Source organism: Ictalurus punctatus, chromosome 4, assembly GCF_001660625.3.
Source record: "Ictalurus punctatus breed USDA103 chromosome 4, Coco_2.0, whole genome shotgun sequence".
Lineage (NCBI taxonomy): Eukaryota > Metazoa > Chordata > Actinopteri > Siluriformes > Ictaluridae > Ictalurus > Ictalurus punctatus.
Genome location: NC_071284.1, coordinates 13,831,008 through 13,851,729, shown reverse-complemented (window position 1 = coordinate 13,851,729; position 20,722 = coordinate 13,831,008). Strand labels below are relative to the sequence as shown.

Sequence of the window (20,722 nt, the reverse complement as noted above, 5' to 3'; positions counted from 1 at the left end):
TCTTGTTTGCTGTAAAACGGTTGATCACTGCCGAGTGTGTATGTGTCCTGTCGCAAAATGCAGTGAAAACTCCCACACGACGTTGATAGTGTGATTAAGGTGCGTACATGTCTGTAATGCACTTCGATAATCCGACTAAAATAGGAATACTCCACATGTCTTAATTCTATTTGTGTTTACTTCAAGTATGACCTTAGCCAGATTAAGGTCATCAATAATCGCTGTTTAGATGGTAGTTTCTTAATTAGAGTATTGTCTTAATCAGGTTAATATTGGAATATTGTTGTCCATGTAAACATACTGACTGTAACAAAATTAATCTGGTGTTTATTCACATTCAAATGCGTTACAGCAGCCACTGATGTGATCTGATTACATTTGCTATGAGCCAATATTATGCAGTGTGTATGAATCTAGTTCTGTTTAATACATGAATTGTGAATCGTTGACAGATTAACAGCAGTCATTTGGAAAATGTCCACACATCCCCACGCCGAGTGGCCAGACCCAAATCTCAGCTACCAATCCCCAGCAGCAAGGGGCATCAGCAAACTCCCAGCAGCTCCCTCCGAGCCACCAATACCTCCACCCCCACTATCAGCAGCAGCACCCGTCCCTCCCAAACGCACAGCAGCAGAGCCCACATGAGCAGCAGAACAAGGCAGACACAACCCAACAACCAAAACAAACAACCAGAAGAGGAGATCTGGATCCTTAACTCCAACTTCCATAAAAACTACAGTAACCGTGAATAGACTCCCGTTTCCAGCCCTATATCCCCACTCTGTGAACTTCTTCCAAAGTGTGTTACTGACAGCTTTTTAGTATTTATAATAAATGTTGTCCATACTTGTTACACTATATTACCTTGTGTACTTTGGGACCATAGTTTTATTATATTTCAGTGTTGAAGTATCAAGTTTGAAAGAAAAAAAAAACAACTGAGGAATTAGCCTGGAAAGGCTAATAAAAGTAGTGCTTTGTGAGCTTTTAGGTGATCAAAGAAGAACTTAGTCTTTTTCTTTTTGCCAATAAGTATTTTCAAATAAGTATTTTATGTTTAAATAGTTGCAAGATTGGTTCTACATATTGTTCAAATTAATCAGGGTTTTACCAAATATGTGTAAATAAAAAATAGGAACTTAAATGTTATATATAGACTAGTGGATGTGGTGATACGCTTGTATATTGAAGAGCTTAACAAAAAAAAAGAACTGTACATAGTGTTTCTAATATTACATTTTGGTCGATTTTTCTCACTTGTTTCAAAGTGAACTGAATGTGGCAATAAGTAACGTCATTGCAACACAAGTCCTTTTCTTTTGTCTGTAAAGCCTTAATGAGTAGTTTTAGTTGCCCATGGAATGTGTGCCGAGTCAGGACTTGCTTGAACTTTAACCCTTGTGCAGAAGCCACTGCTGAAATTTAAACAACATCAATTTTTGGTTTGTTCTTCTCTAATAAACACTTAAGATAATCAAGTATTATTTTAAACTCACCATTGTTCATATGTACAGAAGAGATTATAGTCAACCACTGATGTTCAAATTGTGAGATAGGTGTCTGATGAGGTTCACGGAATTGTCCTGTTTCCTCCAAGCACAACGATTAAAAATGCACTGTTACCCTAACCATTACCACAAGCCGTTGATTTTATTTCCCGTCACACATCCATGCATATACTCCTGTGTTATTAATCAGGTGGAAAAGTGGGCAAAATAATTTTTAAAAAACCAGAAATGACCTTGATCACATAGTGTCAAAACCATGACCCACCGATGAACCACTGCATGCCACCTCAGCCTCCCAGATTCTGTTCAGAGAGGTGTCTTCCCTCACTGTAAATCCCACACATTCTCAACTGGATTTAAATCAGGTCATTTTTTAAGCCTTTTCTGTCTAGCCAAGCAGTGGAGCATTGTCTTCTTGAGCGCTGATACTTTCTTTAAACAGGAAGAAGTTATCGTCCAGAAACTGGCAATAGTTTTGGTAGCTGAAATTCAGTCTATCTTCAACCTGAAAAGGTCCAACCAGCTCATCCTTAATGATAGCAGCCCACACCATTACCCCTCCCCCACCTTGCTGACACCGGACTCGAACTGCTGCCGCATGTCCATTAGCGATCTAGCCTCCGGCCTATGCGTCTGACCCATCAAGTGTTTCATCTCGTCTGTCCATAAAACTTTAGAAAATCACCTTGTAAGTATTTCCTGTAAGCACTTGACATCATCTACTTTGGGAGACTCTAGGTAGGTTGCAGTTCTGGAAAATGGTGGCAGTTGAGACTAACAAGTTCCCGGTGTCTTCATGTTTCATTCTTCGCAAGTCTTTTGCAGTTAATTTTGCAGCGAACCTGCTGACTATTATCTACAAAGTGTTTGTCAGGTGTTCACGCCTCAATACTTTGGCAAAAGTGTTGCATCCTTCTGATAGACATTTGACACACCTTTTTGCACATCTGAATATAAGATGTTAATCACTTTAAGCCACACCCTACCTCACGAAGCAATTAAATATCACCTGAAAATTATTATACCAAGTAAACTTCAAGGTTTGTGGTTTAGAGTTGGAAAAATGTGCCTAGAAATAGTTATATGATCAGAATATGGACTTGCCTAAAAAATTATGCACACACTGTAAGTTATAAAAGCCATTTCAGCTACACGTCTGCTGAAACTTTTTGAACAGATGCCTTGAGTTATTGAACTTTTTGAACAGATGCCTTGATGAATGCAGAATGTAAGATTTGACACAAATAATAAAAATTTTACAGTTCAGTATCTCTTGAAAAAATAAATTTTTTATGTTTATTTTTTCACAAAGCATCGTTTTCAGACCTTTGGTTGGTAGTGTAAAAAAAATCCACAGTACTAACACTTTGCATTTCATTTCGGGCCTAATTTGTTAGTAGTTAAATAAAATTCCTAAATATAAAAATAAAAAGTTAACAGTTGTTGTCCATGTGTTTTACAAAAGCACATTTTATGGTATTTTTACATGAACAGGTTTGAGGCTTGTGGGCTGAAAATTCAATAAATAAGCTGTAATAACTGTTTGTTCTGAAGGGATCTGTGAAGGCCACCAAGAGGAACATGATAAAAGTGTCTTTTTTTTTACTTTTTACAGTGGGATGATCATTTCCTGGTCCCACTGTCTCCAAAGTACCTTAAATTAAAAATATGTTAAAAATATGTTAATTTATTGTACCGCAATTGTACGATCATCAGCGCCCATGATAAAAAAAAGCAAAACAAAAAATAAACCACAGCACTTCAGAATGAGTGTGTAAAATGATGACATTGTACAGAACATGAGTAGTCCTAAGTTAGCAGGAGCTCATGAAGGCAGAGTCTGTAGTGTGATTGCCTGGGGCTTAGAGACGAGTGTCCTGGATGTCATCCTCAGTCTCCTCCTGCAGTGTGAGTGTGACGGAGCTCAGTTTGGGCTGCGGCACGCGCATGCTAGAGTTGCGGCGTGGGAAGAGTTTGAGGCGCTCGGCCGGACTCATGGCCTGTTTCAGCTGGCTGGTCTCGTTCAGCAGGCGCTGGATTGACTCATAAGTCTTTACCTTGCCCTGCTCCATCATCTGTCGCGAGAAGGTGAACATATGTCACAAACTTTAGTATCACTGTAATTAACTGTATTGTTAATCTTAGATATGACTGCTCATATAAAATACAGCTAGTATTACAGAATGACAGTGTGGCTGATCATGTTCATAACAGGTTGACATTATAATATTATAGCTGACTGTATTTATAGTATTTAATATCAACTTTTATCTATAATATCTTTAATATCAATTAACTATAATTGGGTCGTCATACTAGTATTCTTAAAAGGTATGTTAGTGCGATCAATAGCTTTCCTGAGAGCACAGGATAATACTATAGCTAATTGCATTCATGATAGTATGATATTGTGGCTCCTATTAGTGTGCGTCTAGACTGCTATCTCACGGGACCAACAAAATCCTCTTGGTCAGGTAGGCTGTGTTTGTCATGATGTAACTAAGCTGGCTTTAGATGTCTGCCCCACCGGGGACCGTGACCAGGCGGACCAGCTGCTGATAACACTGTGAAACTGTGAAATCATGAATAATAGTACTATGCAGGTTAATTCAAGGTAAATTACTCGATTTATCCACTCTAACTCATTCCTTCCACCATTTGGAAGTAGACAATGAAAGATGTTTCACTCACAGATTGCTTTTCTATTACACCTAATACTGTACCATATTAAGACTGTTTCCACATGAAATGTTGCATTAGTTTGTGCTAATTTTGTGGAATTTGAAAAGTAATCCATGGTTTTCGCAACTCTGTAGAGATCTGGGCAGTCTGGGAAATGTGTATTATATGTAATAGGCTATGCATAAGAAGTCACTAATGATTGATCACAATACACTACTTTGCTTATACACTATATGGCAAAAACTATGTGGACATCTGAGCAACGTATGCTAAAGCATACGAAGACATTCAAGATAATTGTGTGCTTTAAGATTTCCCTTCACTGTTCCAGCAGGACAAGGTCCCTGTGTAAAAAGCAAGATTCAAACCCATTATAATCTATAATGGGATGTTCAATATCCCAGCACATGGATGTAATTGATCAGGTGCCCACATACTTTTGGCTATATGTATGGATGAAGTTATTTGTTCCCAACAGTGCAGCAGCCCAACAACCTACTGGGCAAAATGATCAGAATGCCTTTTGATTATAAACATAAAAGTAAAGTTTAAGAATAAAGAGAGAGGAAAGAGAAAGAAATGGACAGGGCAAAGCTCCCAAGATTGGAGAAATTTTTACATGTGGTCATTATGGTATCTTGTCTCTCTCCTTACCAACTAAAAACAAACTTTCCAGCTTACCACTGGTACGTGGTAAACATCATAACCACATTAGCAAATGCTAATGGTTTGATACTTTTACTGCACCTACTATATAGTTAGCTAACAGCTGCAGATTATGACATACTGATCTGTCTGGTAGTGTATTCAGATGCAGCTATTTGCTGAAATGAAAGCCTGTCAAATTGTCACCAAAATGAGTGAGTAACCTATCTGGCTTTGTTGTTATTTGATCACGGCTGCCATCTCAGCATTTGCATATAGTACTGTGATTTTTTTTTTTTTAAAGCTGTGAACTCAGGCATCAGTGCCAAAATACGGCAGTGGGTGTAAATGACTTTGAAGCCATGCTTGTTTTCTGCATTGATAGTCTAGTGTATTTTCATGTTAAGCAGGTATCGACAGTACTACATGTCATAACAGGGCAAACTGATTTCTGAATGTTTATGATATATTAACCATTTAAACTGACCTTCCACTGTGTCCAAGTTTCCAACAATTAGGCCAGTTAAGTAGTCAGCACTGAAATGTATGCCGTCCATAGCAAAGCAGATTCTGTGCAAGCAAATTCTTTCATCTTGCTGATATTACAAATTCCATCAGATATGCTATCTTACTATTTATGAATGCTAATATGATAGTACTTCTGATAACAATATGACAGTATGTCTAAATATAACCTCCTTGCAAATGGCTTCTATATATATATATATATATATATATATATATATATATATATATATATATATATATATATATATATATATATATATGCTGTTTTTAAGTAACACATTTCCCTAAACGGCTTTTACAGCTGGTGTGTGTGTGTGTATATATGTGTGTTACATGTGTGTGTGTGTATATATATATATATATATATATATATATATATATATATATATATATATATATATATATATGAATGAAATCCAAACGAATCGCTGTTATTATTTTTTTGTGTTATTAGCCGTGTTTTTCCACACATTTCAGGTTCAATTCACTGTGACGGACATTGACTTTGACTGATTTATACCAAAAGGTGTTGATTAATTTTCTCTAACAGCATTACGGTATCAAGCAGTAAGGTCTACATTAATGTGATCATTCTAATCTGTTATCATTGCTATAGTAACGACTTAAACAGAGATTGGGGTTAGGATTTGGGTTAGGCACGTGCACCACATAAACAGATATTTAAAAACGGTTCTTGTTGGTATTGTGAAATGTTCTCTCTGGAGACATTTATGTAACATTTTTGGAAGGAGTGTCCAATGTGAGCACTTTGTAACAGTCAAAAGGTGAGGTTTTCCAACACAGAATAGAGGGATAAGCACTTTCTGGGGTTTTTTTTTTTCCTTAACATGACAAGCTGCATTTTTTTCTTGTCTTATTAACTTCAAGAGCGTGGAATAGGTTTATAGTGTGCTTTAACGTAAGTGACAACAGTAACTTAAAACCACAGACATTCCACAACCTTAAATGTAACTACAATCTGTTAAAACGTACAAAGTGGCATTCTTAAAAAAAAAAAAAAAAAAAAAATTAAAAATGAAGAATAAAACGCTTTGAGAAGTGCTGTTATTGGAAAACTTCAGGGTGATAACAGTAACACCGCTTTGTGTCTGGCCACATCAGACCACCTGCATGTTTTATTCATTACATATAATGCTATAATATCTCAAAAACAAAACCAGTACAAACTATCATTTTACAGCACACCTAAATGGCTTATTTAAGTTTTTTATATTTGATTTAATTATAATTGATATAATTGCTGGGTTTCCTAATTGTGTTCAGCCAGCTGAGCTGGTGAAATAAAAGTGATGACAGGGAGAGCTTTACCAGGAAGCACTGGCACTCCAGCAGCGGTTCCACCTTGTGTTCACACAGTAAGATAGTGCAGGAGGAGAAGGATTGCCTTAGCGTCTTCTTCAGTACCTTCACAGTGCTGCAATCCATCACAGTTACCAAAACACAACTCATCAGTTACCGTAACAAAAACCAGTGTAGTAATTTAATCTCAAATTCAAGTTCTTTTTCTGTTCACAGAGAAATTACAAAAACTTGTTTCTACCAGCGTGCTTTCTCTTGGCACAGACCACAGAACAACATTAGCAGTCTTCTGTGTGTTACTGTTATGCCGGTGGTTCACCTACATGGGGTCAAGGTGGGCACTGGGTTCATCCAGCAGCAAGATTCGGGCCCTACTGAGGATGGATCGAGCCAGACACATCAGCTGCTTGTGGCCATAGCTCAGCACATGTCCTCCATATTCCAGCTGAAAATCCAGCTTATCTGGAAATTGCTCAATCACTGATTTAAGCCCCACCTGAAGAAAAACACGTATTAAAACTATACACACAAGGATAACAGCAACGTTTTTCGCACCTTTCTAGTTGCAAATAACTGAGCAGCACATCCGTAACCTTCTGAAACTCACACTTAAATCCATAAAGCATATTTTTAAAAAATTCTATACTTTCCATTATCACTTATTCTAAGTACTTAAGAATGGTATCAACTCCCTACCAGTGAGTTTAATTACTATCACGTCTTCGAATCAGAATTAGCCAAACGTGACTTGAATCTTGGTTGATTGCTGGTCAACGCAGTGTTGCCGTGGAGGAGTTGTTACTTGACAAGCAGTTAGGATGTGTGCAAATAAAGTGTAAATAAATGAGTGTTACAGCATTGAGACTTGCCTCCTCAACAACCCTCCACAGCTCCTTGTCACTGTGGCATCCACATGGGTCCAGGTTCAACCGAAATGTTCCAGTAAAGATGAAAACTTTCTGTAGCAGCCGAGGAGTTACAAATCCAAAATGACAGAACTTATATAATTATGTAAGAGCAATACAAATTTTTGTAATTCGAAGCTGTGGACATACCTGAGGCACCACACCAAAAGCCTTCCTCCATTTTTGCAGGGACATGTTATAGCAGGAGACGCCATCAATAGACATGTCTCCATCTGTGTAAGCCAGACGCAGGAGTGCATTGAATAGTGTGCTTTTCCCAGAACCTGTCCTGCCCAATATGCCCACCTAAGAACCAAAAACATTTTTTGATAATAATAATAATAATAATAATAATAATAATAATAATAATAATCATGCATTTTGTAAATGATTTACATACAAAATAAATATACTGTAATACCCTTCATTAACAAAGCTATAGTGTTATAGTGCTGTAGTGGAAATCACAATCTACCATTATCAAAGTTATTACTAGTTAATTTTTTAGACTTTTTAGCCTCTTTGAATGAGTTGAATCCAAATCTCAATAACTCAAACATATAAATAATGTCACATAATAAATAATGTCAATAATGCCTATACACTCACCATTCACTTAGAATACACCTGTATACTTGCTCATTTATGCAGTTTTCTAATCAGCCAGTCATGTGGCAGCAGCACAATGCATAAAATCATGCAGATAATGGTCAAGAGCTTCAGTTAATGTTCAGATCAAACATCAGAATCAAGAAAAAGTGTGAGCTCTGTGACTTTAACCACAGCATGGTTGTTGCTGCCAGATGGGCTGGTTTGATACTGCTGATCTCCTCGGATTTTCACACACAACAGTTTCTAGTGACTTGAGTTACTATAGACTTCCTATCAGTCCTGTTTCAGCCTAAAGATTCTCTGCAAACAGGATGTTTTGTTGTTGTTGTTGTTTGCAGCTCCAGCAGGGGACCCCAAACTTCCTTTTCCTGAGCCACATTAACCAGCTCTGACTGTGGGATCCCGAGGCGTTCCCAGGCCAGTGTGGAAATATAATCTCTCCACCTGGTCCTGGGTCTTCCTCAAGGTCTCCTTCCAACTGGACATGCCTGGAGCACCTCCCTAGGGAGGCGCCCAGGTGGCATCCTTACCAGGTGCACGAACCACCTCAACTGGGTCCTTTCAACGCAAAGGAGCAGCGGCTCTACTCTGAGTTCCTCTCGGATAACCGAGCTTCTCACCCTATCTCTAAGGGAGAGGCCAGCCACCCTCCTGAGAAAACCCATTTCAGCCGCTTGTACCCGTGATCTAATTCTTTCGGTCACTACCCAATAAATCAGAATCCTCAAAAATATTTTGAGCAGACATAGTACCCAATGTCTTTGATCCTGTTTTATCAGAATTTAGGAAGAGGAAATTTCTATTCATCCAAGATGTTTTGCCTTTAGTATAGATTGCATTTAGTATTTAGTGTAGGTGTGCTCTGTGTGATGTGAAACACAACATTAGGCTTATGAATGACATGTCCAAGGGAAAAATGTATATGAAGGGAAATATAGAGGGCTTTTTTGGGTTAGGGTTAGGGTGATACATAATGCTTATTCCTATTTAAATACACAACATTCTTAAAGGTGTATTAATCCATAATATACAACGGTTAGTTCTGGTCCACTAATTTGACTGGACACGCAGTGTTCTAAGAGTGCTGATATTTAGTATAACATTGGGACATTTCAGTGTTTCACTGTATCACTCCGCTTGTCTGTGTTCACTACAGGAAATTAAAACTGCCACTACACTCTACAATCTGTGCGTTGGCATGGCAACTTGCAACCACCCTATCAGCTGTGGCTTCTTTGGAAACTATTTTCTCTGACGGATAAACAAACAAAAACAAACAAACAAAATATTCAACATATTGTGGTTGGAATATCAGTTACTCGATATAAATATCTTGTTTATTGAACTGTATTGTATGAAAGCAATATCACACTCACAGTCATGCTATTGTAGTGAATATCAGCACGGCTATGATCGGCACGTAGGGACAAGGCCACAGGAAATCACAGCTGTGCTGATACTCACACACTTGATAACAGCACACTTGTTCATGCATTATTGCTTGAATGAACTGCTGCTGAATTAAATTTTATGATGTTTTTTTTTTCTTTTTGAAAATGTGTGAAATCATTGGTTATAAGGCCTAAATTTATTTGATCATTAGAAAAGGATCATTTGTTACTTTAATGTGTTTCAGAAAAAAAAATGAGATTGCTCTTATCTTATTGCTTACTGCCACATTTGAAAAATAATCTGTTCTGGCTAAAACAACAGTCTGATAAGAAATTGTTTCCATGCCACTTGGAAGCCGTCCATTTTGGGGTTTTCTCCATCGACACTCCCACTAACAAGATTTTCGTTTGAGGGTACATAATTGTTCACTTTATCCTAGGACAGATCCTCTAAAATCAGAAAAAAGGTGGGGACTGACATTAAAGAGAAACACGTAATAACAAATTTAGGACAACCCGATGTCCTTTTCCCTCAGACATGTTCTCTTTTTGAGGCTTAAAATAGTGGTCTGGCCAAGATTCAGAAAAAGCTTAGGTGACCTACATAATTTTGTTTGTGCCATGCTTTAGCAGTAGATTTGTTCAGTGTCAGTTGCTGGAAAGCATGGAAACATTTTGTTAAGTAAAAGCTTGCATGGGGACTGAATTCAAATTAATTCAGAAAAAAAAGTTTAGCTAATATCTAAAGCTTTTAATAATATTGTCTCCAAGCTGTAGAAAAAAAGAGTTCCTCAAAAGTTAACTGGATGGCTTGAGCTTTATAAAAGTGTCTAATAGAATATTTTCTAAAAACTACAATAACCTTACAAGAAATTTTGGTTTGTGAACTCTGATGGTCAACTGCACTGGCACCTACACATACCTTCTGTCCACCCTCCACACTGAAAGAGAGGTTCTTGAGCACGGCATGTCCTGCCTCAGTGTATTTGACTGTTAAGTTGCGTATGTCCATCTGCCCATGACTGGGCCAGCAAGTGTCAGTGCAGGCCTCTGGGTTCTCAATGACCAGGGTTGAGGCTTTTCTTTGACCCAGCCTTGGTTTAGGCTCCTCGGACGGCAGGTCGATGAACTTAAAGACGCGCTCCACAGAACGCATCTGGAGGTGAGAATAAGAGCAATGATGTAAGCAAGTCAAGTAATTGCCTAAACATGATTGTTGGTTTGTTTGGCTTCCAAATGATGCTTGAACTTCTTGTACTTGTGATTGAGTGCAGGCTAAAGTCGGTAAGTCTAATTGTATCCATGACTTTCAGGGTGAATATCTACAAGCGTGCAGGAGTTCGTATGGGAAGACATTTTATGCATATCAACAACACATTTCACCACTTCCTCTGAAGAGCTGTGGAAGAACGTAATGTTCTGCACCCTGATAAGACTAATAACACAGACTTTGTGCAGACAAAAAAAAAAAAAACCTCTGCATTGACAACAGCCTTCACACACAATCTCTTCCTCACCATTACAGAACAATTTCTGCTTTTAGCCACAACGAAAGACAAGCTAGGGTGCAACTTTACATAGGGGAATGGCAAGAATGAGTAAAGTTACCAAGATGAATGCATAAATATGTGTTTGGGTGTGTGTGCTTATGTGTGTGAGCAAGAGGGGGGGTGCACATACCATTCCATCCACTGCAATGCTGGTGACGACACACCACTGGAAGGTGCCGAGAATGAGCATCGCCAGAGCTATAATGATACCAATCTCACCCGATTTATCCTCTGTGGAATAACACACAACCACGTGAGTAAACATCAAGCACAACAGTGCATACAATGACCTCTAAATTCACTTCAAAGGCATTTCCCTAAACACTGTTAGCAATTACGTATCAGTGAAATTGTCTGTGAAACCTGCCAAATCAAGCATTCAAGCATGTGCTTACTGTCTACAACCTCTGCAACCTCCAGTATTCAGCTCCAACTAGCAGGGCCACTTACATAAAGCGTACTAGTTCACACAGAGTGCACTACAAAGGGTGCACAAGCAATATGCCTCATGCACTCAGGATAGCTTTAGACTGGAAAATAGAAGCGCGGGCTTACGGTTAGTTCCTACTGCAATCCAGGCAGCGAGCGTGAAGAAGAAGAAATAGATGATGTCAGCACGGAAGAGGAACCAGCGCAGAGTGGAAAGGTAGAGGAACCAGATGGATGTGTGTGTGTTGAGGACTTTATGGAACAGAGTTTCAAAGTACGCCTGCCGGTCAAAGGCCCGGATTGTCCACAGTCCTTTTAGTGAGATGATGAGATGGGAGAAGATGGGACTACGAGCTGGATGAGGGGAGAGAGAGAGGGAGAGAGAGAGGAACATGTTAGCAGAGGATCATGCCATTGGACTCACAGAATGATGGTGGCTAGAGTAAAAGAAACATCATTTTAAAAGTAATTATTGTTCAAGCTTTTAGTCAGGATAATGCTGATTATTAAACAGTGCTGCCTGTAGAATACCCTTCCTTCATCCCTTCAAATGTAAGGATGTATTATATATTCCATTCAACTTATTTGTATAGCGCATTTAACAAGAGACATTGTCTCAATGCAGCTTTACAGAAATATATAAACACAGGATACAGATTTTAAACATGTGAATTTATCCCTATTGAGCGAGCCGGTAGTGACGGTGGCGAGAAAAAACTCCCTAAGATGATATGAGGAAGAAACCTTGAGAGGAAGCAGACTCAGAAGGGAACCCGTCCTCATCTGGGCAACAACGGATAGTGTGAAAGTAAAGGGAAGTTCATTATGGTTTTTATATGAAGTCTGTTTGTTGAACTAGTCCACTAGTCCATTACTGCTTATGAATCTGACACAGCAGTAGAATCATGAATATTGACTTTTATTGGTTGCATTCTGAAATATAACCCTGTGCTTTGAACCTTTTTGCTATGAAGCCCCTGTCCATGAGCATGCCAGCCTCGCCTGCACGTATACAAAAGGGCTGAGCCATCCTCAAACTATTCATTTATCATCACATTCTCAACATTCATTAGAGCATGTAAACATTCTTAACTCGCTTTCACAAACAAGACCAACCCCCTCCTGCTTAGGGAATGATGATAGCGTAGTCAGGAGAAAATCTCCTGTTGAGTCATTCCAAAACTGTCCCAGTTCTGTATGGAAAATCCGCATTTGCTCCCTGTGCGACCTTAGAAAGACTGACATAAAAACTAGCCATCAATGTTTGAGGACAACACATTTCTGCTTCCTGTTCATGGAGCAGGGTGAGAAGTGATCTGGACAGACTGGGTCAGTACTAGGGTTATAGCGTCACTTGGGACATATCACACTGCACATAAACAAAGACAAACAAAGAGGCCAAATTCGGACTTTTGCCCATGCTGCTTCCTTTGAGATATCCCATCTCCTCCTGCCTGACTCATTCATCCTCTCATCCTCTCCTGTTTTCTGCCATGCTGCTGACCTTCTGCCAGAGCCTTGTCAAAATTTCTGACTCCCCCCCTGGAAGAGTCCGATCCCAGCCTGATCTATGTACAGTCAGAAATATGTCTTAACAGGCTACACAGCTAGCCTTCCCTATAACCTCTGCTGGAATGCAGTGCTCATTCTTAGGATTCTTTCTGATCCTTACATTGTTCCTAACCATTGTGTGTCTGCCTGTGATACAAAGCTGGCACCCCCAGCTATTACGTAAAAACATTGCTCAAGTGAGGGAATGCATCGAGGAAACTGGAAACACTTTTGTCCCTGACTGACGATGTGTATATGCAAAGATTGGCACACACATATCTGTTACTTCTCACCTTCTGTCTCCATTTGCTTCAGCTGTTGACCTGTGCGCAGAAAGTACTTCCTCATCACAATAAAGACAATGGCCAAGGGTGTAGCTGCAAGAAAAATGTACGGCCGCATGATGGACACCACCAGAATACATCCCAGCACCACCAGGGTAAGCTGTATAGAGGAATGATAATATTTCATTCAGGCAGGCTAAATCAAGGACTGATTAATTGGCTCTAATCATACTGTATTTCTCAATTTTATTTTTTTATTTTTTTATTTGGCACACAAGTTTTGGAACTCATTGTGGTTACAAACCTGTATAAGGTCAAACATCAGCAGAGGCAACATGTCATCTATAGTAGCCATGTCCTTAGTGAACCTGTTCATGATACGACCTTTAAAAATGAAAACAGTGCAAACAATGACAAAACGCACCACGCCACATGAAAATAAAGGCATACTGCTGCTGTGTTTCTATCTCACACACCTGTCTTCATGGTGTTAAGGACAGACATTGGGGCCCTTAGAACAGAACTCAGCATTTTCTGATGCAGTTTTTTGGATATGGTGATCATGGTGTGGACCAGAGGCAGTCCCCGAAAAAAGCCTAGAGCTAAGATGCTCTCCGATGTTGCTACATAGATGTAAATGATGTAATAGCTGCTGGAAGGTCGGGCAATGACAGAATATTGTGTACCAGTTAGTGATATGTTGGTTTGCTTGGTGGCATTTGAGCCAGGATTCTCCTCCTTCCAGATTTCACTGAAAAAGAATGGAGAGGAACGAATGTGGTCACCAACCCTGTTCCTGGAAATCTACCTTCCTAAAGACTTTAGCTCTAGATGGTCAGGTGGGCACGATTATAGTTAATCATTGCCTTAAGAAGTTCTTGATTAACAACAGGTGTTAGATTTTGGTTGGAGATTAAACCTGCAGGAAGGAAGAGGGTTGGTGACCACTGTTTTGAGTAAAGACTTCTGCTAGACCACCACACATAACTGTCGATTTCATATATTTTGTTAAAAAAACAAAAACAAATATCAAGCGTTTTCATCAAGATTTGCTGTGGGGAAAAAAGTGGCAGTTGTTACTCTATATGATAAAGTAGGACGGCTTTCATTTATACTCACTCAGTTATCAGAAAAATCCCAACAACAGATCCAGCCACCTACGAGCAGAAATTTAAGCAATCTTCAGCAAAGAACTGAGGAAAAGACACTTGATTCTTTTTTTGGACTTTGAACCATTGAACCTCTTTCAAGCGTTTCTGCCAAATGGACTGGTTTCATGTTTGTAAATAATTTTGTTGTGCCCATCATCACAGCTGGCCTTAGTTAGGGAGTCAAACAACCGACCGAGAGACAAAACCCAGCTGCCCAGTGTCAATGCACAGTTAGCCTGATTCGCAAAAAATCCACAAAGTCCAAACATCCACGCTCAAGAGTTATATTCAAAATGACATTTGAATTATATCCACAGCTAAATAGTGATCAGTGATTACATTTTTATTTTTTTGAACTTTTTTTTTTTGGAAGTTCAATAAGATAAACACTGATTCAAGTACATGCAAAGATGAATAATGATTAGCGTGATTACCTCAATAGCATAAATGATGAGGATGAAGATCAGAACATATGTGAGACTTTTGTTGGTCGATACATATCTGAGATACGTGTTCCATGTTGTGGTTTCAAAAGCATCCTCTATTTGTTTATCTGCAAAGCACGCCTGAGAAAAAACACAGTCATAATTATTCTCAAGTGTCATATTCAGTACAACATTTGACTTATACCCACAATTATAGCCACTTCCTAACAATCTGCGATATGTGAAGAAAAGAATTTCACTGTGCTGTAATGTATATGTGACAAATAAAGGCGTCTTCTTCTATTTAAAAAAAAACAGCACGGAGTTAAAATTATGTAGGTGCCACAATAAAATATGTTCACTCTTTTATAAGATATCGAGTCTTATAATGGTGCTACAGTGGTACAGTGGGTAGCATTGTCCCCCGGATCAATCCTGAGCTTGGGTTACTGACTGTGTGGAGTTTTGCATGTTCTCCCTGTGTCTGTGTGGGTTTCCTCCAACCTCCTATTACTGGCTATGCTAAATTGCCCTGAGGTCTGAATGAGTGAGCATGGTTCCCAAAGATGGATTGGCATAGTGCAACTACTAAGTACCGGACAGATCTGGCATTTTAAATTCACTGTCCTGTCACTCTCACCAGCACATAACCAGTAAATTCCTATTGCTCCACATAGTATAGATCAAAGGGAGGCTTGCAGCGATAGTCAGTGTTACTGGTGTTACACGGTGTTCGGTAGCACACAGATTACATCACTTGCCCACTGCGGCACTGCCCAGCACTGTCGTTTTGCTTTTTTATAGTAATAAAAATCATTTACTTCAGTTAGAGAACAGACGCTACAATTAAAAACTGCTCAATTCAGCATGTCCTGAATGAGTCAGAGTCGCAGCACAGATCAGATTTCATTTATTACATAACGAGAGTGAGGCGAGCTGACTGACAAGACGATGGCGGAAGATAAAGTTTCAAAAGTTCATATGAGCGAGGTTGTCATTGTACTGTTTTGTTGTTGTTGTGTCTTTCATTAAGAATAACAATGAACCCACCACTCAACCACCCTATCCCCCCCAATCCCCCCGAAGTGCTAGCAGTACTACTGGTGTTGTCACATGTTGATTAACTGATGGGAAAACTTCCTCACCGTCACAGCCATAATCAGGGGTATTCATGTACATTGTATTTTTATGGAAGGTTCACTTTTATAAAATTCTTTCTTTATAAAAATGCATCTAATCTGACTGAATTGTGACAGTTACTTTTTAATGCTTATCCAATGATTGTTAGCTTGTGGCTTAATATAAGCCATCAAGTAGTTCATGTTACCACTTTTGACTAGTGCCATGGCGATACATCTATTTTGACCTTGAAGTGGAGAATAAACACACTTCACTGTAAATGGTAAATGACACACTTATATAGCGCTTTTATCCAAAGCACTTTACACTTTCACCCATTCACACACACACCAATGGTGTGCAGAGCTGCCATGCAAGGCGCTAACTTGCCATTGGGAGCAACTTGGGGTTCAGTGTCTTTCCCAAGGACACTTTGGTATGTGGAGTCATGTGGGCCGGGAATCGAACCGCCAGCCCTACGATTATTGGACAACCCACTCTACCACCTGAGCCACAGCTGTCCATTCTATGAATTTTTTTTACCTCACTAACCAGATTGGAGAGGATAAATGACATGGGGAAGAAAAAGAAAATGTGTGAAAATTCTTCCTTTTCTGACTCAATGTCTCTTGTCCAATGAGTTTTACTTCCGAGTTATGTAAAACTCACTCAATTTACAAAAATGCTTATGATTGGATAATAGGATAAGAACTTGCAATGGCTCATGTTTAGAAAACTAGAGTCTATTTGCATTTTTTTTCATAACAGCTCTGCTATAGTAGTTTTCAGTTTTGTTTAGGAGAATAGTTGATGACCCTTGGGTTAGACATTTTTTTAAGATCATATAATTTGTATCTTTAAGATTAAGCGTCGAACTGTAAATTACAATAGGGTGAATCAAGAGCAGGGCTAGGTTCCAGGGCCTATGGAACTACAGAAGTACTGTACCATCCTGTCTGACATCTCTTACCTCAATATTCTCCTCATCCATTTCTCCGGTGATGTTGTAGATACTGTCTTTGGACAGTCTTCGGGTATAGATGTCCAGCTCGGAGGTCAGCTCACTATGGGGCACAATGGACAGACGACTGTGGAAGGAAGACTGGAGCTGGTCACGTCTACCCTGTGTGTTGGTCATAAAGGCCAGCACAGACTGCCTTCTCTGGCCTGCCATGTGCACGCCGTGGTTGTGATATACATCGTTCCCCATGAACGATTCATCCACCAGCTCATAGTCAGGCACCAGGGAGAACTTGCGGTCAGGCAGTGGCCGCTTGGCCTCCTCTTCGATCACCTGGATGAAGGAAGCCTTACGGTCGGCCGCAAGTGGATTGATGACAACTGAAGCCTTCCTCTCATCTATGTAGGTGGGAGGAGCCACCTGCCGGTAGGAGGGACGATCGGGACGTATCCCTGAGGTTTCATCCACAGATACTCTGCGTAGTGTCTCAGTGAGGATGGAGCAACGGCGCTCGGCAGTAATGTTGTCATAGGCCTCCAGACCCAGCAACAAAGAGCTGAAGTCAGGCCGCCGTGACTGCAGCTCTGAAAACACGCCATAAAAAAAACACTCACCGTTGTGCAGCAGCAAGATCTTGTCAGCCCGTTTTAGGTGTTCAATCTTGTTAGTGACCACAATGCGGGTTTTGGAGGCCATGAGCCTGCACAGACACCTGGGAGAAAGACATCTGCTTACAAGCGGTTTAAAACTAAATAGATAATAAACTCAATGCAATATAAGACACCATATATCAAATGCTAAAGTCATATAGTACAGTGGTTAACTCATGAAAGGACTACCATAATCACTTCATACTGTATATGACAGTTTTCGTATTGGATATACATACTTCTCAAATATCTCTTTCTCTGTAGCGATATCCAAATGTGTGAAAGGTGCATCCAGCAGGTAGGTATCAGCATCTCTGTACACAGCCCTAAGAGATTAAAACAAAACATAGCTTTCAGTTTTATAAATGAATCTTTACATTAGACACAAGTGGAAAATCTCTCAGTGTATCTTCTACACAAAGAAAATTATACTGTACGCTTTCACTCAAAGCATATTTATTCTTTATAACCAATTATTAAAGTAATGTGAATTTATAGTGATATAAATTAATATATAGTTGAATACAAAAGTTTATAAAAACTTGTGAGAAAATAAAGAAGACAAAAAGTGTATTATATAGTAACCAGATATATAGTTTGTTAGTTTTAATTGATGTTATGTCTTTATCACAAGTAACAAATAGTATATGTTAAAGATATTGTTAAGATACAAGTACAGAAAAAAAGAATACCAGTTTAAAAGTTTGTATTTTCATTTCTGAACAATTTATAAACCTTCTATAAGAACTTGTTTGCCCTCTAAACAGCTTTTGGCTCCCACTGGTTTTAATAGTCCACCCGCTCACCCTCATTATTCTTGAAATATTGAAATTGTTCAAAAATTCTTGAAATACGTATATTCAAATCAGATCTATGTACCAAGAAGATCAGTGCAGAACTTTTGTCCTGTTTGTAATCCCTGTCATTGATGAGATACGACCAAATTACACTTAATCTTAGCAGATTGGAGATATACTGTAAAATAAGGAATATTTTTCCTTTTTTGAGTGTGTACCTGGCTAGGGCGACCCGTGCTTTCTGTCCCCCACTCAGGTTCAGTCCCCCCTCTGCCAAAGGTGTCCTATCGTTCTCAGGAAGAGCAGCCAGGTCCTAAAGATCAAAGCACATATGCGCGTTGCATTAATTTCTATTCAGCAGAGCATAGTGCTTAATTCAACTAATCTCATGATTAGTTCTGACAAGCTCAGAAGAATACACTTGACACTGGGTAAGATGAAAAGCTTCATGCCGCAAAAGACCATTTGACATATACAGTAAATGGCACGCAATATATCATACCGAGACATCACACACGATGAGACAATATATTTCATAAAATACCACCAGGAATGATGCTCAATTTAGGAGATACATACATACACACACACATACTATTAACACAGACTGTAAATATTCCATACAGACACAGTGATCATATATAAGACCATATGTACACATCTCTATACTGATAAATCTGACCTAGAGTCACTTTTGCTCAACATTACATCTTATATGAAGAGATATGAAAATTGTCTTGGCACATTATGCTTCTCAGCAGATAAAACAGATCATTAAAATATATACATAAATAAGGAATGATTAAACACAGTTATGACATGTAACAATTCACATAAAGAGTTATCTTACCTCCTACTTGACACCTTTTGTCCAATTTTGGAGCATCAAGGGAAAAAAATATATCAGTAGTTGTAAAAGGGCTTCATTGAGACAATGACCTGACTTTACCTGGAATAGTTATTCTGTTGTAGATTAGGCAGAAACTTTCAGACATGTGTAATGAGTCTGAAAAGTTATGTGACAATAAAAGTGACTACACAACCCCACTGAAGTCAGCTTTGAGATAGTGAATGGAGTTAACTGATGGTTTAATGAAGCCACATACAGTGAGGGAAAAAAGTATTTGATCCCCTGTTGATTTTGTACGTTTGCCCACTGACAAAGAAATGATCAGTCTATAATTTTAATGGTAGTTGTATTTGAACAGTGAGAGACAGAATAACAACAAAAAAATCCAGAAAAACGCATGTCAAAAAATTTATAAATTAATTTGCATTTTAATGAGGGAAAAAAGTATTTGACCCCCTCTCAATCAGAAAGATTTCTGGCTCCCACGTATCTTTTATACAGGTAATGAGCTGAGATTAGGAGCACACTCTTAAAGGGAGTGCTCCTAATATCAGTTTGTTACCTGTATAAAAGACACCTGTCCACAGAAACAATCAATCAATCAGATTCCAAACTCTCCACCATGGCCAAGACCAAAGAGCTCTCCAAGGATGTCAGGGACAAGATTGTAGACCTACACAAGTCTGGAATGGGCTACAAGACCATTGCCAAGCAGCTTGGTGAGAAGGTGACAACAGTTGGTGCGATTATTCGCAAATGGAAGAAGCACAAAAGAACTGTCAATCTCCCTCGGCCTGGGGCTCCATGCAAGATCTCACCTCGTGGAGTTGCATTGATCATGAGAACAGTGAGGAATCAGCCCAGAACTACACGGGAGGATCTTGTCAATGATCTCAGGGCAGCTGGGACCATAGTCACCAAGAAAACAATTGGTAACACACTACGCCGTGAAGGAATGAAATCCTGCAGCGCGCGCAAGGTCCGCTACTCAAGAAAGCACATATACATGCCCGTCTGAAGTTTGCCAATGAACATCTGAATGATTCAGAGGACAACTGGGTGAAAGTGTTGAGGTCAGATGAGACCAAAATGGAGCTCTTTGGCATCAACTCAACTCGCCGTGTTTGGAGGAGGAGGAATGCTGCCTATGACCCCTGGAACACCATCCCCACCGTCAAACATGGAGGTGGAAACATTATGCTTTGGGGTTTTATTTCTGCTAAGGGGACAGGACAAATTCACCGCATCAAAGGGACGATGGACGGGGCCATGTACCGTCAAATCTTGGGTGAAAACCTCCTTCCCTCAGACAGGGCATTGAAAATGGGTCGTGGATGGGTATTCCAGCATGACAATGACCC

General features: G+C 39.4%; 2 protein-coding genes across 3 annotated transcripts in view; one reads left to right on the top strand and one right to left on the bottom strand.

Moving 5' to 3' along the window:
* The window catches only part of cttnbp2 (cortactin binding protein 2), a 48,425-nt gene extending 46,794 nt beyond the window's left edge, over positions 1 to 1,631 (top strand). For both annotated transcript variants that reach the window (XM_017466443.3, XM_017466444.3), the window contains exon 23: positions 453 to 1,631. In XM_017466443.3, coding sequence (XP_017321932.3) covers positions 453 to 755 — 303 coding nt within the window. In that variant the 3' untranslated portion in view covers positions 756 to 1,631. The remainder of the gene's footprint in view (positions 1 to 452) is intronic.
* Positions 1,632 to 2,780: 1,149 nt separating this feature from the next.
* Positions 2,781 to 20,722, bottom strand: part of cftr (CF transmembrane conductance regulator) — a 30,071-nt gene continuing 12,129 nt past the window's right edge. Inside the window, exons 12-27 of the mRNA XM_017466445.3 lie at positions 18,730 to 18,824; positions 17,954 to 18,040; positions 17,074 to 17,776; positions 14,994 to 15,125; positions 14,528 to 14,565; positions 13,885 to 14,159; positions 13,713 to 13,792; positions 13,418 to 13,568; positions 11,700 to 11,927; positions 11,275 to 11,375; positions 10,517 to 10,750; positions 7,742 to 7,897; positions 7,556 to 7,645; positions 7,010 to 7,182; positions 6,696 to 6,801; positions 2,781 to 3,586 (exon numbers count right to left, since the gene is read on the bottom strand). Of these exons, the coding sequence (XP_017321934.1) occupies positions 3,374 to 3,586; positions 6,696 to 6,801; positions 7,010 to 7,182; positions 7,556 to 7,645; positions 7,742 to 7,897; positions 10,517 to 10,750; positions 11,275 to 11,375; positions 11,700 to 11,927; positions 13,418 to 13,568; positions 13,713 to 13,792; positions 13,885 to 14,159; positions 14,528 to 14,565; positions 14,994 to 15,125; positions 17,074 to 17,776; positions 17,954 to 18,040; positions 18,730 to 18,824 (2,862 nt within the window). The 3' untranslated portion in view covers positions 2,781 to 3,373. The remainder of the gene's footprint in view (positions 3,587 to 6,695; positions 6,802 to 7,009; positions 7,183 to 7,555; positions 7,646 to 7,741; positions 7,898 to 10,516; positions 10,751 to 11,274; positions 11,376 to 11,699; positions 11,928 to 13,417; positions 13,569 to 13,712; positions 13,793 to 13,884; positions 14,160 to 14,527; positions 14,566 to 14,993; positions 15,126 to 17,073; positions 17,777 to 17,953; positions 18,041 to 18,729; positions 18,825 to 20,722) is intronic.